Below are 27,012 nucleotides of genomic sequence, written 5' to 3' on the forward strand. Positions count from 1 at the left end.
GGTGGATATAGGAAATTTATCCATTAGTATCATTAAGTAGCAATCTTGCAAGGTACTTGAGATTATCTACTATAATATGGTGGTTGTTTCTCAAGGTTATTGGTGTCATAGGATATCAATACATGTACTCTAGACCATATCTGCCCCTCCTCACTTGTATTCTCTTTTCATTTTGCCACAAGCAATTTAATATGAGCAATGCCCGCTCATAAGTTATCTTAGTAGGAGGCATAAGTTCCCACCATATATGGTATGATCACATCTCAATGGATTCATCCCGAGGATTATTTTTCCTCATCATGATTATATTTTTCCATTTTTCCATATCTTCTTTTCTTTTGCTACGTAACCACAATTGGCTGCTTTCCTAAATTGATACGCCAACTACAGAAAGATACAAAAATTCTGGTAACTCAATTTTAAGAATCACATTTAATTGTTCAAAAGTGTCAACTCGTTTGAGTTCAAAGTTGATAATCACAACTATGTGTAAATCCCCACTAACTCCTAGTAAGAGATATTTTTGGATTTACAGGTGTTCAAATTACCATTTAGTTGCTTCTTCATTACAAAAGAGGTAATTTATGTTGGCTTCCGGAGTTCAAACTTTAAGATTTAGGGAGGTTCTGAGAGTTCAAAGTCGATAATCAGATTTAACACGGGGCCCGTGTCATTAGAAGTTCAGTGGAACCCTCCATGCTACCACATCCTTTATTTCATCCCGGCCGTCAGGATAACAATGGACGCTCCTGATCCGTTGCAGCGGCCTGCAGCACTGCCAGTCCAGCACAAAGCCCACGGGTTAAACCACCCCCGTAGCACTCGACAGCCTGCCTGAGAACTCTCGTCACTCACCAGATCCGAGCCCTGAATCCGCGCGGCGGAAATGGCGGTGCGCGCGAGCCTCGGCTGCTTCCCCTCCGATCCCACTCTCCACGCCTCCTGCGGCATGCCGTGGGGCGTCGCCGTCACGCCCTTCTCCGCTGCCGACGAGCGCGGCTCCCCGCCGGCCACCGGCGACGAGGGCCACCTCCTCCCGCGCTGCCAGTCCTGCTTCGCCTACTTCAGCCTGCTCTGCCCGCTCGACCGCTGGTCGTGGACCTGCGCCGTCTGCGGCGGGGAGAACGACATGCCCGCCGACGCCGCCGCACGGTACGCCCGCGACGGAGTACACGACCCGCCCGAGATGCGCTCCGCGTTCGTCGACCTCCTACTCCAGGGTACGCGTCTCTCGCCGTTCTGATTGGATGCAGATCCGTGCGGTCCGGTGCGGTGTGCAATGAGTTGATGGTGGTGGTGGACTTTTGCAGGGGAGGAGGGCGAGGCGGCAGCGGCGGCTCCGACACCCGTGTATGTGGCGGCGATCGACTTGTCCTGTAAGATCTCTGGGTTCATCACGATCTGTTCATGTTTGGTTCTAGCATCAAATATTAGTGATAACTGATACGCGCACAGCCGCACACAACTTTGTCCCTGTAGAAAAATACGGCAATAGACCAGTAGTCATGCCTTGAATTTTGTCCAATGTGGTCCAACATGAATAGATTGCGTGTCTGAAGAGGGTCATCATACATTGGACACTAGTTGATTCCTACTGTGCTCATGCCTTCAACTCAGCCAATTAGTGATTGATATTATCATGGGCTTCCTGTTTATATTACTTACGGTTGTGTAATTGTTTGCTTTAATTGTAAGAAAAGAAAGCATCATTGCAGAACTATGGTGAACACAAGTTCCAGGATTCCCTTTGATTGATGGAATCTGTTTTCCATTGAGATACTGCTTAATTATTGGTGTTTGTAACCAATCAAATGTCTAACCTCAATTTGTTAAGCTAAGAGTCTTAAGCTGCATTTTTTTTATCTGATGAATGAGTCTTTAAGTTTGCTGTAAATATATATTCGAGAGTAGTCACCTGTGAGTTTATTCCCACGCCTTTCGTGCTTTCCTTTTAGTTTCTGATGCTTTGTTTGTTCATATTGCATTTTAGCTTCAGAGGAGTTTTTGGAGCTAGTCAAAAGTGCTCTACAAGCAGCTCTGGAAGGTGAGTTGCCATCCTTAAGTTTTTGAAGCTAATGTTTGTTGAATGCATAATACTCAGGATTTTCGTAAAGCTATATATACTATATCCACTGACCTTTTGATCCCATGCAGCTCTTTCGCCAGGATCATTATTTGGACTTTTGACATTTAGCAGCAAGATAGGATTGTATGATGTCCAAGGTCCAATACCTATTGTGAAGAATGTGTTCATCCCTCCTGATTCTGATGGTGCCTTACCAATTGACCTTGAAGATATCATGCCCCTTTGTTCATTTTTGGCTCCTGTATGTATATTGTGCTGTCAATTACAGTTTTCTCCTCATTTGTTTTTGTCTCTGGCTTGTGGTCCTAGAATGTTCATCTCTCTTGTATGTGCTAATGTGAAGTTACATCTCAACAGATTGATAGTTGCAAAGATCGCATAACTGAAGCACTTGAAACAATTAAACCAGTGTCTTCCTGGGACGTAGCAGCAAATGCAGCCGAAGGACAGGATCATGTATTACATCATACCCGTGGTTTTGGTGTAGCGTTGGATGTTCTTGTCAATTACCTAGGTTCAGAATATGGAAATGCATTTGAGCTTGGTAATGACTTGACCACACTAATGTTGTTTTGTTTTAAGACTTCTTTTTGAAGGCTATACTACTGTGTGGGTCTGCTGTACTTGATCTCGTCTTCCACAATAACTCATTATCCTGATAATTTCAAAAACAGCTAGGATATTTGCGTTTTTATCTGGTCCACCGAATTATGGGGCTGGCCAACTGGATACAAGTGAGGAACAAAATGCTGGTAAAGCAGGGGATGCTGATCATATATTGCTTCAGGAGCAGACAAGTTTCTACAAAAATCTGGTAACTCCGTGTAAAGATTAGTCAATATTCTACGAGAATATTTTAGAATATATCTGATTGGCATATCACAGGCTACTAGTGCTGTTCAAGCAGGTGTGTGCGTGGACCTTTTTGCAATTACAAATGAATACACTGATCTTACTTCCCTGAAAGCTCTTAGTGTCGAGAGTGGTGGATCATTGTTTCTGTATTCAAGTACAGATGAATCAACACTTCCACAAGATATGTAAGTAAAGCCACCATCTTTATGTTTCTTTATTCGTTCAGCTGTCAGACCATGACTTAAGTAGATTACATTTAGACGATTTATTGTTTCCTGTACATAGTCTAATCATATTTACTGGGTAGCTGAGGATATCCTTTTTTATGCCATAATGGACAGCTAACCCTAGTAACAGACTATAAAAAGTCTTACTGTGTCATCAATGTTTTAGTAATGGATTATGGTGGATTTCATAAACCCATATAGTCCAGTGAAAGTTGATGTTTGTTGTGCGGTAACCAAATGTTCATGCTATAAGATAGACACCCAAATGCATAAAATACAGAATATATTTTGCTATATTCATATTCCTTATGCGCACTGATTATTATATACTCCTTACATTTCATTGCATGTAAGGCTCCATTCCACTTTTATTAAGGAATGGTGAAACCAAGTTCAAAGGCTGACATACCTGCACCCATCAAAAAGATGTCATTAAATCACTTTGATGCTACTATGGATGGGAAACTCTTGATTCTCCTAGGTCCTTGTACTTTGAAACAAGAATAAGAGCAAATAATCTTTTATATCATGAAAAGAAGTAGGAGTAGCTACAAAGCAGTATCACAGCAGTCTGATCTTCATCTTCCTTTTTCTGCAGGTACAAGATGTTGAGCCGTCCATATGCGTTTGGATGCGTGATGCGATTGAGAACATCTTCACAATTCAAGATAGCTGATTCTGTAAATACTCTTAAGTGATATGTGAATTACTTACATCAGCTTTTGCATATATACCCGTGGCTGATATGTTTATATTTTTTATTTCAACAGTATGGTCATTTCTTCCCAGATCCTCAATACATGCATGTTCAGCACATAAATTGCTGCGACTCTTTTGCTACATACAGTTATGACTTTGAGTTTGAAAAGGATTCTCAATTTTCCAGGTAACAAGCATTCTATTTTCGAGCCTCATATGTTTTTTTTCCAACTACAATAGCATGTAATTTCACTCTGTGCTCCCAGGCATAGGGAATTATATTGTGCTGCTGCTTTGGTTGTTAGCAGTAATTCATGTGCCCAAGTTGTTTCTACTTTCTAGATTGTTGTATCAGAAAATCAGATTTTCCCCAACTAGCTAGCATGGCCTAGAAGGCTGGAACTGCCAATAGAACTAAGCCTATCTCAGTTCCAGTCCTAATTGATTTCATATGTCTAGCCTCTGTTGAGGCTATCAATGAGTTGAATTTAGGCCAAGGTGTCATGTTTAATCGTGCCATTGTTATCACCATAATGAACCATCATGAAGTCTGCATTACCCTTGTGGCCTTATCCATAGTTGAAATTGGGGAGGTTGAACTCTGTCTTGTATTTTGAATCTTATCAAATCATAAAAAGTTTTGGCAGGCAAACATTGCCATGTTTAACAATGGCACACCACACTTTCTTCTCCACATGTCCCACATACCATGCACATAATTTCTTGCATATTCTGGATATCTTTCTTTTTGTACACAATATTTCAAACAATTTCTCATTTTTTTGATTTCACTAATCTGAGGAGGATAAAAGTATAAATCATCTTAGGGAAAGAGAGAAAAGTAAAGACTCCATACTGATGAGTGGAATGAGAATAATATAGCATTTTATTTGATGTCTTGACATGATGACATCATTATTATAATTGAGATTTAAAAGGAGTCTACACAATAATAAAGACAGCATAATCGAGGTGCCAAAGCTTCCTGTCCATGTGGGTTCTTGGGAAAGACAGCCTGTTATCCCCAGAGTAACTTTACTCTGTTGAGGATATTTCCTACGAGGACCATAAGTAACTATACAATGCATATACATCTACCACAAACGAGACAATTGTCTAAGAAACATGTTGTAATGATTAATTGCAATTAATATTATTCTAGAAACAAATTTCAACAGTTAGCATATAAAAGTAAACAGCTAGCTGGGTAGGTATGGCTAGTAGCCCACTACATCTGTCACACAAGATAACTGTAAATCTTCATCTAGCTAAACAGTTTGAGTTGTTCTGTAAATGTGTTCTAAATTCTTAGGCCACCATTTTCTTTGTGCCTGCAGGAAGTCAAGCCCTCCTATTCTTCAAATCGCATTTAAGTACACAGTGCTTGTGCACAATGGTGATACATCAGATGCTCCAAATTCTGGTAGCAGGTACATTTGTTTACAGCCTGTTATCAGTCATTCAAGTATCTGTATTTTGTAATGTATACTTTATGGTGTCACCATTTCAGTGTCAATATTATTATGCTGCAATCTTCTCAATCTTATGTGAGAGATGCCCATCTTTCAGTGTAGACAAAGTAAAAGTTTCTGTGGTTTTTTGATGCTTGGTTCGCAACTTGCTTGTTAAACCTTTTCTAATTGTAGCTTGGGAGTTGAGATTCTAGCGGGAATTCTGTGTACGAAAATAGGGTGGTGTTATCTTTTGTAACCTAAATATATCTTGCAGATCTAGATACTCGTTGGAGAGGAGGCTAAGAGTCCGGACTATCCAGTACAACACAACCGCTAATATCTGGGACCTTTATGATTTTGTTGATCCAGATGTTGTTTTGACAATACTGGTACACCAGGTACAACCTTAATCTATATTTTGTTGATCCGGCACAAGTCTGATGCAAAACTTGTTTGTTGTTGTCACACAATTTTGATTAATGGGCATGCGGGCCATAGCTAGAAAGTTTGATGCATTTCTGTATTTAGCAAGCAGGTGTATTGTCAAAAGCTGTGAGCAAGTGACACCCATAGAAAAAACTTTGCCACCAAGGGCAGTCTGTAACCAAGTAATGCAGTGTAATTTCTTTGATCCACCAAATGTTGAATTTCCCTATTTAGAAAATGAATTGTCAGATTTTGTGTTAATGCAAGAGATTTGGATTTCATCGGATTTGGACTGTCATGGTAAAGACTAAAGAGTGTAAGTTATCCATAATTCAAGATAAGAAATCCTATCATGGTTCAAATCTCTCTAAAATCAGCTCATTTAGACATTTACCAAATGCAATCCTGAATGAGACATGCTATATCTTGTGGACAGCTTGATTTCACTTGGCATTCTGAACGTAGATATTCCGTTTCCAATACAATGTACAGCTTGGTGACTGAACAAACAAGAGGAAGGTGTTTATGATTACCATATGTATTCCATGTTGAGCTGTTTATAGCAAGATAATAATATATCTAAAATGCTAAAAGGGTTATTGCACAGAATATCATTCTGTTTCAGATCTGATCAGAGTCCATTTTTCAGGTTATTTTGTCTTCTTTAAGTGATGTGCTAGAAACAAGGCTGTGGCTCGAAGATTGGTTGGTGGCTGTCATTGCTCAGTACAACAAAGCATACAAGAATGTTACATCTGGAGGTGGTACTGGGATGTATGATATTGATGTTAATTTCTCACACTGCTCACAACTGCAGCCTCTATCACGATTTGTATTTGCTGTTCTATTAAGCCCCCTGCTTCAAGTCAGCAGCGAGCATATTAATCCAGACTATGTGACGTATTTGCAATGCCTCTTCAGGTAATGCGGGTCTTCTTCATACCATTGAATTGTTAGAACTGATCAATACGTAGAGTAAATTATGATGAAGTTTGTTGAGCTGAAAGATCTTTTAAAGACGAGAGCTTGTAATTGTTTCTAAGCAGAACAAGGCTCTTGAACCCATGATCAGATCCACCTGTGGACTGCATAATAATTAGGAGTATCTAAAATTGTGGTCGCTTGTTCTATTCTTATTGAGCTATGGAAGTATGCTGTTACATATCCCAATTTGGATAACCATGTTTTATCAAAAACATCTCATTGTAAATGTGGAGGCACATGATATAGGGCATTGCATGCAAGTTTGTATATGATACGACAGCATGCATGAAGCTTGAGTTAAGTCATGGGTTGTAGTTGAACCTGAGTGTACATACATTAGAATTTTCGTGGACCATAGTGTCTGATCTACTGACTTGACTAGAAATTGAATATTTCAAATTTAACTCCTTTTGTTTCCTAATATCCCCCCCCCCCCCCACCATCCCATCTTAGTTTTGGCTATCCAATTTCTGCTGGTTAGTTTGGGAACATCTAGCTTGATTTCAATTGACATTAGAGCATTCAGTATTATTTACATCTATTTTGTTGACAGTGCACTGGAGCCAGCTTCGCTTCGGCAGGCTATTTGGCCTACCTTGATTTCATACTCCTCCCCTGATGTAGAAGCAGAAGTGCACCAGTCACTAGGTCGTACAGTGTTCACCAGTGAGAGCCCAATATTTCTTCTTGATGCATACAAAGATCTTCTGGTGTATTACTCGCCTACAGCTAGTAGCGAAATCCCTTTTCCTCCTCCACGTGACTGTGAGTGCAGCATCATCCCTTTCTTTCATTCATCATGCACCTCACTAAGTCATTATCCAACCAATGTGCGTCCTAACAATGAAATGATCTGATGTTGGCAGGTCTACTGAGATCAACAATTGATAGATTAAAGCAAGAAAGGAATATAACACCCAAACTCATGTTCATTCACGGAGCCTGTGATGATACTACAGAACTCGAGACATACCTTGTTGAGGATCAGACCTTGGATGGCTCCCGTTTACCTGGCTCCACAGGTTTTAGCTCATTCCTTGACGAGGTTAGAAGCAAAGTGTCAGAGCATGGCATATAAAGGACCCATGTCACCTGTTTCATGATCAGCTGAACTGTGATGCTGTACGAGTGACAACCAAGGCAGGCCAGAGGTCGTTATCATCTTAACATGCACAGAAAGCGTTGGCACTGCAGTGCTTTGGTTGTCACCTAGAAGACATATTCGCGCCCATATTTGTGTCCTGGGAGGCCTTTTTTGTCAGATTTTCCAACGAGCTAGGTGAATTTAGGCTGCATGAACAAGGCTGGGCAACAATGCCATATGAACCGAAAGCACATGTTGATCCCCCCCGAGCCAGTCGTTTCAAATACTCATTATCTGTATTTAGTATCTTGCTCGAATATGGATACATTTTGATGTCATTTTCAGCGTTAGACAATGCAATTTACTGATTTTGTTTCTCAGGTATATTGCTTTTTACTACTTTGTTCCTGTCACTACTTAAGTTACATGTTTGCTACGTGAGATTCTGAATCACTCCAATCTGGATTGTATACGAGTTGCAGCATAAGCTAAAAAACAATCTAAATTGAATACATTTAGTTGGGGAGTAAGCTAAAAAATAATCTAAATTGAATATAGCTTGAATACATTCTGTTAGGATCTTGCACCAGGTGAATCTTGCGTCCAGCAGACTAGCTCTCTGATAATATTGACAGATTTGTTGGTCTTAACCATGGCTCGAAGTCATAAAAGCAGGGGTCAGAGAAGAATACGATCGTAGGCTGTTCTCTTCGACGGTGAAAGATATGCACATATCTTCTGGAGAGAACCTACCATTACCATATCAAACCTCACCCTAATTAGGACTGGTGATTTTCAGTACGCCAGAGTGCCCGTTTTGAGATAAGAAAGCCGACTTTGTGATCTCCCGCAATTTACCACCTTCTAGCGAAACAATTCTGTCGGCCATTAGCACCATTTCCTGTCGATGAGCAATGATGAGAACCTGCATTCAGTCACAACAAGAAAGCCACTTAGCAAAATATTTATAATGAAATGTATGATGAGATGTGTCCTGGAACGGCCAAACCACAAAACATAAACAAAAATAACTTACAGTTACTGTGTGGTTTGTCATTAGATTACTCAGTGCTTCTTTCAGCAGCAGCTCAGACCTGATATCCAAAGCAGAAGTTGCTTCATCCATTATCAGTATGGAAGAGTTCTGATAGACTGCCCTGGCAATAGATAACCTGTGGGTAAAAACATGCACTGTACAATTAAATGGACTTCATTAAATAGTAAGATAAACTGTCTTAGCACACAAGAAGCTACTAGATAGTGTGTATTCACAATGTTCATTTGTTTAGCTTGTGATACAAGGTAGTTTTCTCTGAGAATGGAGTATCTTACCTTTGCTTCTGCCCACCGCTCAAACTAGAACCTCTTTGTCCAACATTTGAACTATATCCTTCTGGCAACATCTTAATAAACTCGTCAGCATTCGCAATCTTAGCAGCATACTCAACCCTAGCCATATTAATATCTCCCAGAGGGTCTCTATAAGCAATATTTTCAGCAATTGTCCCAGAAAATAGCATCTATGCAATAAACAAGAAATGAATAATGCAGGAACATGACAGTGGACAATATACATAGTCCATTCGTGCAAAACTAATGACACTTAGTATTTAGAATCATATTTTGTGTTGACTACTTAGCACTACTCAACTAATTTTCATTGAAGTGCATAGGAAAGGTTAACAGAGTATCATACCAAACAGCATGAATGTATTGCTGCATATCAGCAATCACCAAATGGGAATTCCATGCTTGAATACACAATTTATGATCAAGACCATACTTAGTATAATGGGCTTATCCATCTGACACCAAATGACTTACTTTTGTTTTTGCACAAGAAGCACAAGCTCTGCTATTGACATGATAAAATGATCTAAACTCAGTCGCTGCTAGCCATGATAATACTGTTTAGCACATATAAAAAATCTAAAATGTAAAATATATGATCCTTATTCTAGTAGCCACGTGTGTGTACATGTAGCAAATGATCTGATCTGGGATGATAACAGCAGTTGAAGAGACAGCAGTAGAAGGGGACATCATGCATGCACCAGATAAGTACTTACAGCATCCTGTGAAACAAAAGCAATGTGTGTTCTCAAGCATTGCAATTGAATATCCTGAACATCATGATTGTCCAGAAGCATATATCCTAAAAGGAAAGAAAACTAATCCATATTATAAGAACATATGCAGTTTAAGTAACCAAGAAAAGGAAATGCGAGATCTTGAGCTGAAGGTAAAAGGTGGAGACATATACACAGTATTTTACTGGTGTTTAGTCCAATACCACTTTGTGGATGATAAAGACGGAGGAGTAATTTGGCAAGAGTAGTTTTTCCTCCACCAGAAGGTCCAACAAAAGCAATACTTTCTCCGGGTCTGATATGAAGATTCACACCATCTACTACTGGAGGCATGCCATCAACATATCTAAATGTGACATCATGGAACTTAATGTCCCCATTAACACGTTGTAAATGAGTTGCACTGGGCTTATCATTCACCTATAAAGATAGAGCTGGAAGTGAGTTATAACAGACAGAACCAACAACTATGCATTGCATTTTCTTGGTTAACTGTGGACCAAAATTTAAAAGTAAGCCCATTTTGCACAAAATTATATTTTCTCAGAAAATGAAGTGTTGAATTAATTTTAATAAAATCCCAGTAAGTTTCTGCGTCCTTCAAGCAGTTTCTCCGCTGCCAAAGGATATGTAAAGCCATTCATTCATCTTACCCAAATGAAAATAGTGAAATAGGACATGCATAATTTTTTTTTTTGAAAATAGTCTAGTATACTTATGACTTGCTCAAGACCCTTCTTGTAATTTAACCAAAATGGCAAAATCAAGCTGGTAAGAAACAACAGATAGTGATTAGTGATCACCTCAGGGTTGAACCTCATAAGATCAAATATCCGTTCCAATGCTGGTTCTCCTTGCTTATATTCATTGTATGCCTTCCCCAAATCCTATGAGTTCGAACAAATTGCGATCAGAACCAATCAAGATCATTCTTACATAAAAAAATGGTGAGTGACCACGTGAAAGAAAATAATAGAAATAAAGGTCAATATCATATTACATTTTCTAAATATTTCTAAAAAGTTTTCTTGGCACAAGAATAGTTTCTTCATCCTCCAATGCTAGAACCCTTTGATGATTCCTCCTCAGGAGAGGAAGTCTACGAGGGAAATATGCTAAATGACCCCAACGGGAAGGTAAAAGAAAATATGAAAGTATTTAGGACACCAAATTCCATGAATGTTGCCAATGATTGTCCAAAGGGTGCACTTCAAGTTTATTCCCATTTCTACAACTCAGGAAAATATCTTTATTGACATAAATAGTAGATGTGTATCCATTTTGTTTTGAAATAGCAAAGTCTAACTTGTCATACAAAGAAAAAAAAGGGTGAGGAACCATCCTACAGAGTAGGAGAGTAATTGACATAAATGCTGAACTGACCTGAATAGGCTCCACAACAAGAGCAAGCGCTGTCAGGAAAGACAGAAAGCCTTCAGCATGAAAGGACGTGCCTGAAACAACTATTGACCCAGCACAGAGCAGAAGCAGGCCTCCGATGTATGTTGCGCGAACAGCCTGAGGTATGAGAGTCTTCATTTTCTTCTTATCCAAATTATTTTTTAGATCGTCACGAGCTAACTTTTGGAATCTCAACATCTCCTTGAGTTCCCCATTGTTTGCCTTCACGGTGAGCATCGACGGAACTACCTAGAAAGAAGATCTGTAAAGTCAATAGAAGTCCCTGCACAGATGTGGATTTTCTTTTTTGGTATGTGAGCAAACAATTGCTACTAAACCAGACATCGTTGAGATAGGCTGTGAGCATGGCAAGGCTAAGATGCGCTTCCTTGGACATTTGACGAAGTCTTTTACCAAGACTTGCTATGACGACACACATGCATGGAATTACCTGTCCACACAATGAACAGAGAAAATTAGACAGTAAAGATGGAAGTGATTGTGAAACAACGATCTGAACTGTGAACTTGGCTACCGTTGCTGCAAGGAATGAGAGCATGGGATCGATTGTCACCATCTGAATACCCATTGTTATCAACTGCAAGCTTGTTGGCACAATTGTCTGTCAAAATTATTAGTCAGAATCCATGCATGTGTAGTGTATCATTCGTTGATACAACTGGCGTGAGCCTGCCTGTTACCATCATAGTAGCCAAAATGCGGTGTTATTTTGAGATGTTCTTGCACGCATGATTTTCAAACATAGTTGAAAGATATAGAATGTATCAATCAAATTTTGTGAAAAAACAGCAGATTACTGGTGAGGATCTCCGGAAAACACAAATCACGAAAGTTTGAATTCACGATCCATAAGGCCACATCTAATCAGAAATACTGACTGCTAAGTAGGCATTTCCTCGAACAGCTAACCTACATTCTATGGAACTGACACGCATCTAGCAACCTACTGCCTACCCAGATAAGCAGGAATTTCCACGAACGATTGTTGCTCTCTCAAGACAAGTGAGTCAATCGGCAACAAAACCAGGGAAGAATGCAGGGTCTCAGGAACCTCACATTGAGCACAGAGAACACAGCATCCGCGACGTCATCCGCCTCGTCGGCGATCCGGTGCGCGACGTCGCCCGCGGCCACCCCTTCTCTGCCCTCGAAGAACGCGAGGTCGCGCTCCAGGAGCAGCTCGAAGGCGCGCTCCCGCAGCCGCCCCGCCGCCCGCAGCGCCGCCTCCCAGAGCAACGCCTGCTGCGCGTACGCCGCGGCGGCGCGCGCGGACGCGAACGCCGCGAGGGCGAGCCCGCCCCTGGCCGCCACGTCAACCACCGCGCCAGCGCCCACGCCCCCTCCGGCGGCGGCGAGCACCCGCGGCAGGCGCCCCGCGGCGGGCACCGCGCGGGAGAGGCAGTACACGGCAGCGGCGGCGCACGCCCAGCCCTTCGCGATGGTCTCCCACTCGGCAGCGATGTAGGGGAAGACCTCGGCGAGAGGGTAAGGCGGAGGCGGCGGTAGCGGCGGCGAGGAGTCAGTAATGGCGGTGGCGCGGAGACGGAAGGCGCTCGCCGCCGCCGGTGCCGGGATCAGAGGGGCCACGCCACCACGGCTCCGCGGCCGCGAGAGGTGCGGGTTTAAGGTTAGGGTTCGGGAAACGAGGGCCGAGAGAGGCGGAGCCATGGCCACGGCGTGAGCTCGCGGTCGCGGCGCTGCGTGGGGCGCGCTGTGCAGCGTGGCATGCGGCGATGCGAAGGTGCGGGAAGAAGAGGTGACGCCGGCGGCACCGGGAAACAAACCGAACTGCTCGTGCTCGGTGCCACCACTGTCGATGCCATGTGGGCCCCGGGTGTTGCCGGGCAGCCGGGCCGGGCACACTGTGCGGACGGTTAGCCGTGTCATATATATGTTCCGATTAAAATTAGGAGGGTTAAATATAAATTAATTGCAAAATTAATTGTGGAAGTTTAGGACTAATTCTCGAGATGAATTTATTAAGCCTAATTAATTTATAATTAGCATATATTTACTGTAACATCACATGCGCTAATTATAAATTAATATAAATATGTGCTAATTATAAATTAATTAGATTTAATAAATTTATCTCATGAATAAGCTTACGGGATATGCGATTAGTTTTATTATTAGTCTACATTTAATATTTTTAACCAACTAAATATTCGATGTGACAGATCTAAAGTTTAGCCCCGCCAAATCTAATCAGGACATCAGGCTGGTGACGACTTTTATTGCGTCGTGGGATTGTTCTCGTTTATATTTTTAGATTGTTTTATGAGTGAAACTAACTGGCCTCTTTGGTTGGGCTACCGACCGGCCGTGGCTTTTAAAGAAAGCTAAAAACCAACCAAAAATTATGGTTGTAGCCGGAAGCAACCTCAAAAACAACTTTTCCTCTATTCAAAACTGAAAGTAGGTCTTGGTGCTTTTCTCTAGCTGTGACTGTGGAAACTTCGAAGAAATTACTAACTGCCGCTCATTATGTTGGTACCGGTTCGTTTTTCTTCCGATTTCCCTCTCCCTCGTACGCTCCACCGCCGTCGAGGGTGCGCTCGACCGCCGCAGGCGCGAGCGCTGCTACCCTCTCGCGTCGCTTCCCTCCCGCCGCCACCGGCACTCCGCCATGGGGACGCAACCCCGCCGTGCGCAAGCCTCCGCCGCCGCGGGCGCGAGCTGGCCGCTGCCCTCCCGCATCGCTTCCCTCCCGCCACCGCTAGCGCTCCGCGCGCGGGCCCCCAACCCCACCGCGTGCAAGCCTCCGCCGCCGCGGGCGCAAGCGCTGCTGCCCTCCCCCGCACTGCTTCTCTCCCGCCGCTGCCAGCGCACCCGCCGCGTGCGAGCCACCGCCGGCTCACGACCCCGCCGGTGAGCCACCGCCGCCTCGTGAACCCGCCACGCGAGCCACTGCGGCCCGTGAGCTCTGCCCCAGGCCTGCTCCGCCGTGCGCTTGGGAGGAAGAAGAAGATGCTGACGAGCGGGGCCCGCTCCTCAGTGAGAGAGGAAGAGAATTGAGTGAGAGGGGTGCGGATGATACATGTGGTCCGTTTATAAGTGAGAGAGCCAACGGTAATTTTTGTCAGAAGCGACAGCTGTTTCATCAAACGACTTTCAGTATTTTCATAACTTAAAATCTACAACAGTTTTTTCACAGCTCAAAACCTATAGCAATTTTTTTTACAGCCGCAGCTTAACCAAACACACCATATTTCTTGAATCGTTCTAGTAATAAAAATATTATTCCACTATATATTTTGTATTGCTCTAGTAAGTAAAAATTCAATGTTCTTGCACATTTTGGTTCTTTAGCGTTGAAAATATATTATATAGATATATTTGTATTATTCTAATAAGAAAGGTAATTGTTTCATCATATTTGGGTTACTCTTGCATTGAAAATTTATTGTTCTGTGGATTGGTATATTTGTACTTGTATACTCCCTTTATCCTAAATTATTAGTTATTTTGGCTTTCCTACGTACATAAATTTTGCTATGCATTTAGATATAACATATATCTAGATGCATAGCAAACACTATATATATAATATATATATAGAAATGCCAAAATGACTAATAATTTGGAACGGAGGGAGTAGTATTGAAAAATCATTGTTTAGTCGTACAAGTATGAATTGTTCTAATAATAAAATTTTAGTATTCCATATTCCATTTACAAACTTTTCTTACAAGCTGGACTTTTTTTCTTAAGAAGTTGGGGCATTTTCTTTAGCTGGAATATTTTTCTACTAAACCTAAAATATTTTTAGCTAGAGCAATTGTTTCCTGACCCGGACCAAATTTATGAATGTCGAACATTTGCTCCCCATGATAAAATGATATTCCAGTTTCATAAACAATATCATTATATATACTCAAGTGTGGTCTCACTGCGTTTTTATTTTAAAGATCTTGTCATATAAAAATTACAATGATGCAATTACAATTCAATTTGGATGTTCTGTTTGAATACTACATCTTTTTAAATTTGTATTTTTGTTGCACACAATCACATGCAAGGCAGTTGTTTCAGTCCCTTCTTCGAGATTAGTTCTTTGGTTGTTTAGCGCAGTAACATAAGAGGCGCAAGACGGTCTGCGATGCACGAGCTTCACGCGACAAAAAATTTTTCTCCGATTTCAAGTTCTGTATATAGTAAAAATATTTTTTTTATTGATTGCTACCTGATGTGATTGAGTGGTTGGTTCATGGTTGTGCATCATATTCCCATGCAATGCGAATATGCGATGATCTAAGTACTTTCCACCGTTCAGTGTTTTGAATGCGTTGGACAACACACGAATGCCTCAATGTTCCGACCATGTATTAACTTGCCGGAGGGCAAAGATCGTGGACAATGGTTGCAGGAAGCAAAAGCAAGGACTCGAGCGTTCTCAACAACTAAACAGGGAGATCTACCCGAATTTATCAACGAGCCAGCCCGTACACGACGTAGCGGCAGATCATCTGGTCAGCTGATCAGGAGCAGCTCTTATCCTTCCCCTGCCGCTCCTGCGGTGCCACCGCAGCCCGGCCGCCGGCCTCCGGGTGGATGAGGAGTTTGAACCTGCCGTCCTCCTTGCAGGGCTGCAGCAGCTCCTGCGACGGCAAGCGCATCTCCCGCAGCACGAGGCGGCCGCCCTCGCGGTGCGCCCGGAGGCTGAGCCACGGCCGCCCGCCCTTGCCGATCACGGAGATCGGCGGCGGGAACGCCCGCCCGCTCCTCGTCCGCCTCAGCATGATCACGTCGTGTTGGCGGTGGCCGCCGCAGCCGGCGTCGTCGTCGAGGTGCTGCTGCCTCCTGGACGACGGCGGGGCCGGGCGCGCGCAGGGACCGGCCGCTCCGGCGACGGCGTCGTCCGCCATATGGAGGTGGCGGGGGCGGCGGCGTCGTCGGAGCCGAGCGATCAGGCGAGGAGGCCGGGGAGCACGGGAATGGGAAGGACAGGGCGGCGGGGGAGAGGCGCGGCGATGGATAAGTAGCGGCTCAGGTGGAGCGGCGGGGGCGCCATGGGGGAATGGCGGACGGACTGACGGGCGTTGCGCGCGGAGGGTACGTGGTGGGTGCATGCGCGGCTGCGGTGCGGAGCGGCCGGGCTTTATACCTGTGACTCTGAGACGAGGCAGTGGGAGTGAGATGTTGCCGTGCTGGCGGCGAGGCAGGAGAGGGAGTCCGCCGGGGTGTGGGGCAGTGATCTAGCTACTAGCCTACTATAGAGTGGCGCGGTGCTTCAACTCTGCTCGGTCCTCGAATGAAATCTGCACAAGACTCGCTTCAGACTTCAGAATTGTGGATGCCATCATCCGCTTCGTACATACCTTGAGGTACCTTGGTTGCTCGTAACCTCCAAACCGCCTCATGAGAACACGCTAGGTAAGGGAAAATACTTGATATATATAAACGGATACACTCTCTCATAAAATTTAACATAAATTTTTGGGTACCAGTGTTCATACCCCTATTTTGAAGCGTAATTACCTCATTTTTTTAACTTTATAATTTTTCCCTTTACTATTCACAAGTCAATACGATTTTACCCCTAGTCAGGCTTTCTCCAACAAGAATAGCCATTTTTGGCTAGGCATTTCTAGGAATGGCCATCGTCTGGGAGTGGGTTACGCCATGCAAATTCTGCAGTCTCCAACACGGATAGGCATAAGCAAATGCATCTGTACTGAACAGGGCTCTCTTCCGCATCGAAGGGGGGAAGCTCTGGGTGCTGGCTGTTGGTCTGCGGCAGGATGCGTCGAGGAGAGAGGTTATCCATTTTTGCGTCGTCTCTCTCCTCCGAGCCAAAATGCCCTCTTCAAATGCACCCTCTGTTGGAGACGGATGCCTCTCGCTACAGTGCACCAGGACACGCATTTTTGCGTTTGCCTACCCGTTTGCCTCGCCTGTTGGAGAAAGCCTCAACGGTTAAAATATGGGCAAATAGGTAAAGACTAAGGGCAAATTCGCAATTACTCGTGAAAAATAGAGGGCAAAATGATAAGGTTAAAAAAATAAAGGTAAAACCACAATTGCACTTTAAAGCACGAGCAAGAACACCAAAAAACCTAGATTTTGTTATAACTTGGAGGAGTGAGATAAAGGTGAGAGAATAGGGTGGTTGCTTCGCGAACCAACGGGATTATAAGTTAAATTTACAACTTTTGACATGCTTAAGAGTTGTTGCTACTATGCAATCCATAATATTTTTTATATATATGCAGCAATTAAGATTGTACAATTACTAAACACAACCTGCTTGTGTACATATTATCTTGTTAAATCACCTCAAGCTTATATAACAACATATAATGATATCTATTATACAACACCAATGTACATATTCTAATATAACTCGAGAATGGGGATATTGCTCCCACTTGCACCAGCAGTGCTGTCGAAGTCCTCCTTTGCAAAACTAATGTCATAATTCGCATATAATAAAAATCACAATTCCAAAATCGAGAATTCAGATTTTTAATTCTATCACATCTTTCTCGGGACAAGAGTTTAATATGTTTGGATGATTTTTTTTCTTAACAACACTTGTTATGAAGGTGGAACTTTATTTTTGATGAATTTTGAACATATGGGTAAGGTTTAGGAGGAAAAATAGTTTAGATTTATGATAAATTGTTCTAGAAGGAAAAGAATATTACTTAAACAGCAACCATATAAGCTCTTGGAAAAGAAAAATGTTTGTTCATATGACTTTCTGAGAAGAAATATTGAACTAAAAATATTTTGAAGGACGAACAAGGCGACCAAGGGGGAGGATGAATGAGAGCCTTTAAACAAATCCGACTTACTTTCGAATCACCAAGATAACACAAGTTAACTAGTGACAAACTCACCTTAGGAATGATTAGCAAAGCCCGAAGCGGAAGCAAAGATTCATAGCTAGGAGCCACCCATCATCCTCCAACTTAAGATTAGGAGAACTAAACCTAGAGTAATCCTCTCAATTAAGCAAACCCTAACACCTGTCTTATAGAAAGCAAATGAAAGAAGGTAGTAGCGATAGCTGAGATTCTAGCCCCCCTCACATATATATGCATTTGGCCGAACGACCAAAATACCCCTAATACTATTATTACGATACATGCACACGTAAAAGCAGAACGGTCCAACTTTTTGTAGACTCATCAGATGGACATACCGCATTCACGACTTTACTATGCCTCGACACAAGCTTCGCGATGGCACCACGTGCCCACCACACCACCATCCGGCCACGCCGAACGTGCCCTTAGTTTTGAAGCTCAAATCGGGAAACCTGCCTCCGCAGTGTGGACTACCCGCGATAGGTGCCAGAGCTGAACTCATATTCTGAGATGGAGGAAATCAAGTCTCATGTTGCTCCTAAGAAAACTCGTAGAATAGTCTCATTGGCCATCGTTGATGGGACAAACGCGGAAGTGTATGCGTTACAAGGCAACTAGCATTTTGTCTTGTCATGGAAGTTCGTGTTCGTGTTCGAATGTTCGTTGGAAAAACCAACGCCCACCCCTATTCCACTCAGACTCCTCGGTCCCTCAGTACAAGGTTACTCATATCCATCCTTCACCGCCCTTGATCAATCGATATGGATCTTTCGCTCGATCTTCACCATACGCCATCGGCAATCATGTCGTGTCCTACACTTGCACATCAGAACCATGGAAGACATCACTTTCACACCATGTTGTCGATCACTCATGATCCAAGCGTGACCACCATTGGTCCTAATGTTTTTTGTGGAGCAAATGTATATCAGATGAAAGAACAAACATGAGCCGAAAGACATCCGAGTGCATTGTTTTCAATTTGTGAGAAAAAGAAAAATACTAGCATACAAGTAGAAGTAGCCTACCTAAAAAATTTTCCGACGTTTGGGTGGCAAATGACATTGATGGTTGAGAAGTAGGTACTATTATCACCATCAGCCTATAAGATCCATTTGAATCGGAGAATCGACATTCAGAAATCTATGACGCAAGGGCCATAAGATTGTAGTTCTTTGGTGTGCGAAAGATTTCCACTTGCTGCCATGGTTGGTAGGAGATCGCCTACCACGCATGCCAAGTTGCTAGTGTTACCACAGAAAAAGTAGAGGGAATGTTACGTGGAAGAACGTGCTTAGGGTGAGTTTAGAGCTCAAAAAAGAAACGGACACCACCGGCGAATCAAAGTCTACAACTCATGATAAAAATTGGGAGAAATGCAAGTGAAGGACAGCGAACGACAACAGGTACAATTGACGGTCTCGATTTCCTTTGTTGGTGCTGTGCCTTTTCGGCGTTTCTTTTCCCTTTTCACAGGATACAGTGGCAACGCCTTTAGCAATCTGTTTTAGCCACCTAATAAACATGCTACGTTTGATCAATGGCTTACTGACTTGGCACACAAATGGAGTGTTCCATCTCCATTGCCCGAATCCAGCTGATTGTGTGACGCTAACCCAATGGTACGAAAAAAAGAAGCTGCACAACAACAATTAACTATTGGGTTGGACCATCATCCAAATTCCTAGGTTGCAGAAAAATGTTTAAGCTCCATTTTGCTCTACAAAATCTACTACTATCTGTGTTCTGAAATATATGATACTATTAACTTTTTGCTCAAAATTTAACTAACAATATTTATTTAATAATTTTTTTAAATAAACTAAATGATTATCACTGCATCTATTATCAAAATAGATTTGACTTGTAAATTTATCTATTTATATAATATAGAAAAGATGAATAGTCAAACGAATAAAAAACTAATGGCATCGTGTATTTAAGAACGGAGATAGTAGTTATTGGTTGTACCGTCTTTAAAAAAAGGCGCATGTGAGAAAATTTTGGATCGAGTCATGGGAAAGCTGCATATATGTTATGTTAGAAATTAGTCGCTCCATCTCAAAAGACAAGCAATTGTGGGATACAACTTTTTTCTCAAAAACAAGTCATTGTTACCCTATTTAGTATGTGCGTATGCAAGCGGCAGTCAATTAACACCAAATATGCATTATAAATATAGGCAAATAAGATCTTTTTATTTTCTTGTTAATCAGTCTTATAATTCTTAAAATAACTTGTTTTTTTAGACGGGGTTTACTTGATGAATGGTGGATCTAGGGGTATTTATATAGGTCCTAGCCATCTGACATATGGGACCCACACACGGTCGTAAGGTAAAATCAGCCACCAACCTAACATGGTGGATGGTGAACCCATTTTGGTTGTCATTGCGAAACTGTTTTGACCTCGAATACAATGTGCTACTGACCCTATAAGTTAAATCCCCCTCAATCCCCCTTAGAGTGCGTGGATAAACTAAACAAACTCTTGTTAGGTACTGAAACGCTCCCAACATAAATCTTTTTTTTGTTAATGTTAATACGTTGATTTCTTGCGACCAAGTCAGTTGAACCGGTTAATAAACCGTCAATTTAACACTTTAGGATTTAGGAACATGACTAGCAGGCACTTGCTTTCAAAATTATTGATTCCTATTGGATGTTGGCGACAATCTTGTTTTTCTCTTAGCATTATATCCATTTTCGGCAATTATTCAACTTTATTAGTAAGGGAAAATTTTGAAACTAAAAATAGTTTAGGGGCTTTCCCCATCGTTTTCACCTTGAATTGTTGGAGGAGAAGATTAATTGTTTGCATTTGGGTGCCATGGAACCAAAATATATACGAGGATAATATGGTCAAGGACTTTGCTATTAAAAGATGCAACCAACGGAAGCAAATCCTCTGCAACATTGTCCTCTGACATTGAGCACGGATGCGCATATCAGTGGCGGATGTCTAAGGACACTACTGCAGAGGAGACTCATCCATAACCGAAAACATTATAGCATGCTAGGCCACGACAATCATTCTGAAATGACATCTGAAATACAAAAAAGGATTCTCAGGCGCCACTGCTATGATTGGTTCATCAAAGATTTTCAGGCGCCGTTCATGAGTGGTTTCTTCATCTGCCATGCCGTCAGAAGCGTCACCTTGACGTCCGCCTTCCCGTTGTTGAACACGTAGAGGTGGGCGTTCTTGTCGACGGCGAGCGACGGGTAGACCCTCGAGAGGATGCACGTCTTGCCTCCGGCTCCAAAGCTCTCAACAACCGACCGGTCGATCTGCACAGAAAATTAATGTGAGAACAACGATTAAGGAATGAAAAGAATTGTCAAGCTTGCGAATCTTTTTTTCTGTCGAATTGCAAAGCTTACCAAGCTTCTCAGAGATATCTTGCCGTCTGAAAGGTCTGTATCTACAAAACCTGCAAATGTCGGCAGGTACAAGTCTGGGTTGAGAGATGACCTGTCCATCCAAGAGAAAGTGAGAGAGAGAAAACTCAGTGTAGTTCTAGTTCAGTATGTGACGACTACGTGTAGCCAAGGCACCTGCTGCATCTCTCACTTACTTGGTCGGGTCGGTGCACATGAGCACGACGGGCTTGTCGCTGCCGGCGGCCTTGAACACCCTGAAGAACACCGCGGTCCTCTCCTCCAGGTTGGCGGAGGCGAGCACCCACAGCCCGAACGGCCCCACGCCGCCCTCCACGTCCGCGCCCCTGGCGCCGCACAGCCTCTCGGCGTCGTGCGCGAGCGCCGGGTCCAGCGGCTCGGCCCCCGCCAGCAGGCTCGACACCTCGAAGCTCACCTCCACGTCAGCCTGTGCTGTCTGTATCCCCGTCACCTCGACGTGTTCTCCTCGCTTGATCACCGTGTCCCTGAGAGTGACCGGCTGGTGCCGGAGGGCCTCGACCTCCTCGATCGGCCACTGGATCACCTGCTTCCCGCCGAAGTCGAGCCAAACCGTCCTTGGGATCGCCTGGCAACAACCAGCAACATCAACACTGATGTCATCGACACGCCTTTGTCATGATTTTTGACTTCTGAACACGAGCAAAATGCACGGACAGCTCAATCGGCACGGATGCGTGCACGTCGAAGACTGAAACGCACCTGGATTCCGGCCCACCCCTTGGCGACGTCGTCGGCGCGGGTGTCGGACTCGTTTGCCCATCCCCAGAGCACCCGGCGCTTCTTCGCCGGGTCGTAGAACGTCTTGGACGCGTAGAAGTTGCCGTAGTCGTAGCGCAGGTGGTGCTCGTCGCCGGCGGGGTCGTCCGGCACGTACCGCTCGGCCTTCTCGTCGTACGTGCCGACGGTGTAGTAGTCGTAGCGGCGCAGGTCGAGGCTGTTCTTGAGCACGTACTTCACCTGCGGGCGGCCGGGCGCGGACGAGGCGTCGAGCCCCACGGTGCGGCCCGGCGCGGCCGGGTAGAAGTCCGGGCACTCCCACATCCCCGTGGCCGCCGAGTGCAGCGGCCGCGGCACCCGCCTCCACTGCCGAAAGTCGCGGCTCCGGTACACGAACGCCGCGCCCCGGGCGCCGCCCCCGGCCGCGCTGCCGATGAGCAGCCGCCACTGGCCGTCGGAGGCGAGCCACGCGGTGGTCGGGTCCCGGAACTGCGTCGCGTTGATGTCGCTCTCGGGCACGATGATGGGGTTGTGCTCGGGCTTCACCCACTCCCGGAGCATCGGGTCCGACCTGTTCCGCGGGTACGCCACGTTCTGGACCTGGTAGTTGACGTCCGGGCGGTTGATGCCCGTGTACATGATCACCGGCGTGCCGTCAGGCAGCGTGGTCGCGGAGCCCGACCAGCAGCCGTACTGGTCGGCCGGGATGCTGGGCTCGATCGCCGTCTCTATGGCCTCCCAGTTGATGAGGTCGCGCGACACCGAGTGCGCCCACACGATGTTGCCCCACACGGCGCCCTTGGGGTTGTACTGGTAGAAGAAATGGTACCAGCCCTCGTAGTACATGGGCGCTGCAGTTTCATCAAACCCAAAATTGTATTAGAACATCTATCAGTCGAGATGGAACTAGTAAATTTAGAGGAAACAAAATCTGTTCAGCTAGCAACAGGACAGAGAGCAGATCGAGTTTCTCCACTTGCATGTTCAGTGTGCTGTAATCTACATAAATGAAGTTGCCAGGTATGCATGACACATACAATCCAGCAGATGCATAAGACAGGAATAATGAAGGTTGGAAAATAAAAGCACGTACCATTGGGATCTGAAGTTGCAAAGATACGCCGCCGATGCAATCAGAGAGCAGGCCGCCGGAAAAGATTACAAGATGGGAGTTAAACGCTGGCAACAAGTACAGTAAGCAGTAAAAATGGTATAGTTTTCTGTTCACTGTGACCTCTGAGGTACAAGACAAAGAGTTCTGAAACTTGTTCAGTTACGTTCGTGTTGGTTGCTACCAGATCGACTACAGCGGCCGGGCAAGATTCAGAACTTGCAAGTTCTACCTCGACCAAGACAGCCAGCCTGTAGGTTTACATTACCGTTTATCCAGTTCTTGGGGGGCTGGAAGTGGAACCCCGTCCTCAGGAGGGGGTCGACGATGGACGGCGGCACGTTCGCCGCGTCCGCCTCCGTCTCGACGTCCTTGTAGACGACATGGGACGCTCCGGCGAGCTGCAGCAGCAGCAACCACGCGCAAGCAACCCCTATTACTACCAGAGCTCCCATTGCCCTCGCTCACGTACAGCGCTAGCTAGCAAGAACAGGCGGAGGAGGAGGATGGAAGGAGCGGCGGAGGACGGAGGGGTGCTACTTATACTGGAGCAGGCGCAGGCCGGAGCGCTGTGCCTGCGCAGGCCATGTGCTATACCTTTTCCACGTGGAGATATTCAGATATATGACTGGAAATACCAGAAATCTGTGGGTCGACTTTACCAGCAGCAAAAATTGGATATATCGACACAGATTCTTATTCCCAGACGAGACTGCCAAGAGTCAACGCTCAGATTTCTTTTTTTGTTTGGATCTATAGAGATTATAGAAATCGGTTAAAGATCCCAACGAGATCTACACTACTCCAGATTCTTGTGTGGATCGTAAGAATCAAATGGTCAACATTATAAGAATCACGCTACCCTTCCCAACCTTACTATTTGAAGATTATTTGAAGGGCTCGTTTGGATCCCTTTGCTAAAGTTTAGCAACTTTGGATCCAAACAGGTCCAACTAAAATTATGCTAAACTTTAGTTGGAGCCCCAAAAGTGCTTTAGCTTTTAGCAAGCCAAGGGTCGCTAAGGGCCTGTTTGTTTGGGCTTATAGATTATACTATCCAGCTTATTAGGTAGCTTATATAATCTAGCTTATTTTTTCTGGATTAAATAAGCTGAGTCTTGCTGTTTGTTTGCGTAGCTTATTTGGGCCCAGCTTATTTGTCCTAGACATGTAAAGACAACAATGCCCTTAGGTACTAGACTTATTCATTTGCTTACTATTTTCACAACATTAGCAGTTTTAAATCACCACCACGCGTGGGGAGGGGAGGAGGGAGCGAGCCAGAGAGAGGGGCGCGTGGGGAGCCAGCCAGGGAGAGGGGCGCGTGGGGAGGGGAGGAGGGAGTGGGCTGGTGGGATCTAATGGCAATTGCGGGTAATTTGCTCCTCTTTGCCATGGGTAGTGGGTCTTTTGGTAGAAATAAGTTGAAATAAGCTCCACTTGACTAGCTTATGAGATTATGGTGTTTTTGACTCTAGATTATATAATCTGAGCAAATAAGCTGCCTGTTTGTTTCCTTTACAGATTATTTAAGTTGGTTTGTATAATCTACAGCTTATTTAAGCTCAAACAAACAGCCCCTAAAACATGCTAAAAGTGATGAAAGTCCAAATTACCCTCGAGGGTGGGGGTGGAGCAAAGAATTAAATGAAGGGTATCACAGTCACTCAGAAGAGTTTAGCAAAGAGATCCAAACAGCCCCGGCTAAAGTTTAGCATCCTAACCTTTAGTTTGCTAAATTTTTTTTCAAACTTTAGTAAGGTAAACTTTAGTTGGAGAGAATCCAAACAGAGCCCGAGAGAGAGGGGAGATAGAGAGAGAGAGTACATTTACTATGGGTAGATTCAGATTATAATCCAGATATCTATACTCACTATTTTGATTCTCATAATCACTATGAGGTCCAAACAAGCCATAAGCTGCTGTGTGCACCTTAATGAACCAAATCGTGAAAAGGGGAAAAAATCAAGCAATTAAATGGCCATGCATCTATTGAACGAAAAAACCAAGCAATTAAATGGGCATGCATCCTCGGAAGGGAATATTTATATTTTGGACGCTATAACGACATCTATTTTAGAATTTTTTTTGGAAGGGGGTTTACCTATCTATCTATCTATCGTATTAGAAACGAAGTTATACAATGCCATATCTTTCATTCTTTAGCCTTAGGAATCTGTCTACTCCATCTGATTATAAATACAAGTATGGTATAGGAAATATTATTCATGATTAATCGACTCACCTTAATCCTTTTTGGATAATGCCACTCACCTTATCCTACATTTTTAATATATAATCTTTACATTCAATGTCAAGAGTTCCATGATGTTCGGCTCTGGCTGGCGCCACTGTGGACATACTCTGCGGACATCTGCAGTCTCTTATGGGGTTATCCGTACTCTAAGCTATCATAATTATGGTACCCACATCTTTTTTAAGATAATCCTAGGCACTCACATCTACGCATAGAGCTATCAAAACAACAATACTCTTTACCTATTTGTAAAGCACATAACCTTTCCAACTTAATTTTTGATTTGGTCCAACTTCTATCATCGTCATGAAAGCCTTGAAGCATCCCATAAGCGAGTCGGACCAGCCCTCCATCCACGTGATCACGTAAGTCTGCAAATTAATATGCGGGCAATGTCCGATACCTATACGTTTTGTGTCTGTAGCAACCCATGAGCATATTTGCCTATAATTATCAATATAACAAACAAAACAACTAGAGTAAGCAATGAAGATTAAGATTACAAACTAGTAGAGGAATCTATAGAAATTAGTTTACCCAATCATAAATGGTATATAATTAGAAATGAATGAAAAAAATGGAATTATCAGACCACAAGAAGAGGAGTCGACTGCTTGTAGAGAAGAACTTCCTAAATATGCTAATGTATGTTCCTTGGAGGTGAACAAGAGCCTACATTGCAACTTGGTTCAGCGATTGTCGGTGTTTAATCTCCAAACTCACCGAGGGATATTTCTGATATGGTAGATTGTAGGTGGGTTGTCGCCGAGATCAGAAACTGGAAGGCGTAATACCCTACATCCTATGTGGTGGTTTGTATTGCCTTAAGTGTTGATGTGTTTCGAGGGGGTCCCTACCTGCCCTTATGTTATCTGGGACAACCTATTTGATACAATCCATTTTAATCATCAATTCGAACTCTTACTTTTTTACACAACCCATGCCACGACCTTTTGGATCCTTTTTTTCAAAACTGGAAATTTGGATTAAAAGCTCAAGGGTTGTGGGGCACGTGTCATCGATGGCTTATTTTTCAAATTTTTTGGAAGATAAGGACGGAAGACTCAAGACTAATTTGACCCTCAGCCTGATTCTTCGATTCAACCTAAGGCTCGGGGGCTACTCCACATGGAGTGCGAGTTTAATCGCACCTCGTATAAAAGAAGATTTGAAAACTACTCGGGGCATGAGCACTCACAACCTTTATGCAGCTAAGGAAATACTCGGAAGACACTTTGAAGATGAAGTTTAGAAGAACTCGAAGACGCCTTCAGAAGTATTCTGAAGCCTACAGTGCTCGACTACGAAGAGCTCGGGGGCTTATCAGATCCGGAGCCACGGGACTGTGCATATGGCGTACATA

The 27,012-nt window shown here is 43.8% G+C and overlaps 4 protein-coding genes across 6 annotated transcripts; 1 reads left to right on the forward strand and 3 right to left on the reverse strand.

Moving 5' to 3' along the window:
* The first annotated feature begins 708 nt into the window (after positions 1-708).
* LOC112900938 (protein transport protein Sec24C-like) lies at positions 709-8,195 on the forward strand. Its single transcript, XM_025969709.1, has 14 exons — positions 709-1,220; positions 1,311-1,376; positions 1,991-2,044; positions 2,155-2,327; positions 2,444-2,630; positions 2,761-2,900; positions 2,972-3,126; positions 3,767-3,848; positions 3,939-4,054; positions 5,205-5,297; positions 5,596-5,719; positions 6,397-6,668; positions 7,285-7,496; positions 7,598-8,195. The coding sequence occupies exons 1-14, from the start codon at positions 887-889 to the stop codon at positions 7,807-7,809; spliced, it is 2,220 nt and encodes a 739-aa protein (XP_025825494.1). The 5' UTR covers positions 709-886; the 3' UTR covers positions 7,810-8,195.
* A 144-nt stretch (positions 8,196-8,339) lies between these two features.
* LOC112900939 (ABC transporter B family member 29, chloroplastic) lies at positions 8,340-13,172 on the reverse strand. 2 transcript variants are annotated; one of them, XM_025969710.1, is made up of 10 exons: positions 12,384-13,172; positions 11,842-11,928; positions 11,650-11,757; positions 11,289-11,555; positions 10,709-10,792; positions 10,109-10,325; positions 9,885-9,970; positions 9,148-9,335; positions 8,852-8,987; positions 8,340-8,740 (listed from the first exon to the last, which is right to left on the reverse strand). In XM_025969710.1, the coding sequence occupies exons 1-10, from the start codon at positions 12,993-12,995 to the stop codon at positions 8,591-8,593; spliced, it is 1,935 nt and encodes a 644-aa protein (XP_025825495.1). In that variant the 5' UTR covers positions 12,996-13,172; the 3' UTR covers positions 8,340-8,590. The 2 variants fall into 2 exon arrangements, with proteins under 2 accessions (XP_025825495.1, XP_025825496.1); XM_025969711.1 differs by lacking the exon at positions 11,842-11,928.
* A 2,586-nt stretch (positions 13,173-15,758) lies between these two features.
* On the reverse strand, positions 15,759-16,195 carry LOC112898809. The gene has a single exon (XM_025967107.1). It carries the CDS (start codon positions 16,193-16,195, stop codon positions 15,809-15,811), a length of 387 nt encoding a protein of 128 aa, XP_025822892.1. The 3' UTR covers positions 15,759-15,808.
* Positions 16,196-21,246: 5,051 nt separating this feature from the next.
* LOC112900447 (beta-fructofuranosidase, insoluble isoenzyme 2-like) lies at positions 21,247-23,847 on the reverse strand. Of its 2 annotated transcripts, XM_025969308.1 has the most exons (6): positions 23,661-23,847; positions 23,375-23,383; positions 22,264-23,132; positions 21,720-22,129; positions 21,526-21,616; positions 21,247-21,432 (listed from the first exon to the last, which is right to left on the reverse strand). In XM_025969308.1, exons 1-6 carry the CDS (start codon positions 23,845-23,847, stop codon positions 21,247-21,249), a joined length of 1,752 nt encoding a protein of 583 aa, XP_025825093.1. The 2 variants fall into 2 exon arrangements, with proteins under 2 accessions (XP_025825093.1, XP_025825094.1); XM_025969309.1 differs by lacking the exon at positions 23,375-23,383 and having other exon boundaries at positions 23,661-23,802.
* Positions 23,848-27,012: the final 3,165 nt, after the last annotated feature.

This window comes from Panicum hallii, chromosome 7 (genome assembly GCF_002211085.1).
Source record: "Panicum hallii strain FIL2 chromosome 7, PHallii_v3.1, whole genome shotgun sequence".
Lineage (NCBI taxonomy): Eukaryota > Viridiplantae > Streptophyta > Magnoliopsida > Poales > Poaceae > Panicum > Panicum hallii.

Coding starts and splice junctions, on each gene's coding strand:
- LOC112900938 (XM_025969709.1), top strand. CDS start 887: ATGGCGGTGCGCGCGAGCCTCGGCTGCTTCCCCTCCGATCCCACTCTC. Junction 1,221..1,310: donor CGTCGACCTCCTACTCCAGG/GTACGCGTCTCT, acceptor GGACTTTTGCAG/GGGAGGAGGGCGAGGCGGCA. Junction 4,055..5,204: donor AAGGATTCTCAATTTTCCAG/GTAACAAGCATT, acceptor TTGTGCCTGCAG/GAAGTCAAGCCCTCCTATTC.
- LOC112900939 (XM_025969710.1), bottom strand. CDS start 12,995: ATGGCTCCGCCTCTCTCGGCCCTCGTTTCCCGAACCCTAACCTTAAAC. Junction 9,336..9,884: donor CTTTTGTTTCACAGGATGCT/GTAAGTACTTAT, acceptor TTTATTGCATAG/ATGCTATTTTCTGGGACAAT. Junction 8,988..9,147: donor AGCGGTGGGCAGAAGCAAAG/GTAAGATACTCC, acceptor TTTTACCCACAG/GTTATCTATTGCCAGGGCAG.
- LOC112898809 (XM_025967107.1), bottom strand. CDS start 16,195: ATGGCGGACGACGCCGTCGCCGGAGCGGCCGGTCCCTGCGCGCGCCCG.
- LOC112900447 (XM_025969308.1), bottom strand. CDS start 23,847: ATGGGAGCTCTGGTAGTAATAGGGGTTGCTTGCGCGTGGTTGCTGCTG. Junction 21,617..21,719: donor ATGTGCACCGACCCGACCAA/GTAAGTGAGAGA, acceptor TTGGATGGACAG/GTCATCTCTCAACCCAGACT. Junction 21,433..21,525: donor AGATATCTCTGAGAAGCTTG/GTAAGCTTTGCA, acceptor TTTTCTGTGCAG/ATCGACCGGTCGGTTGTTGA.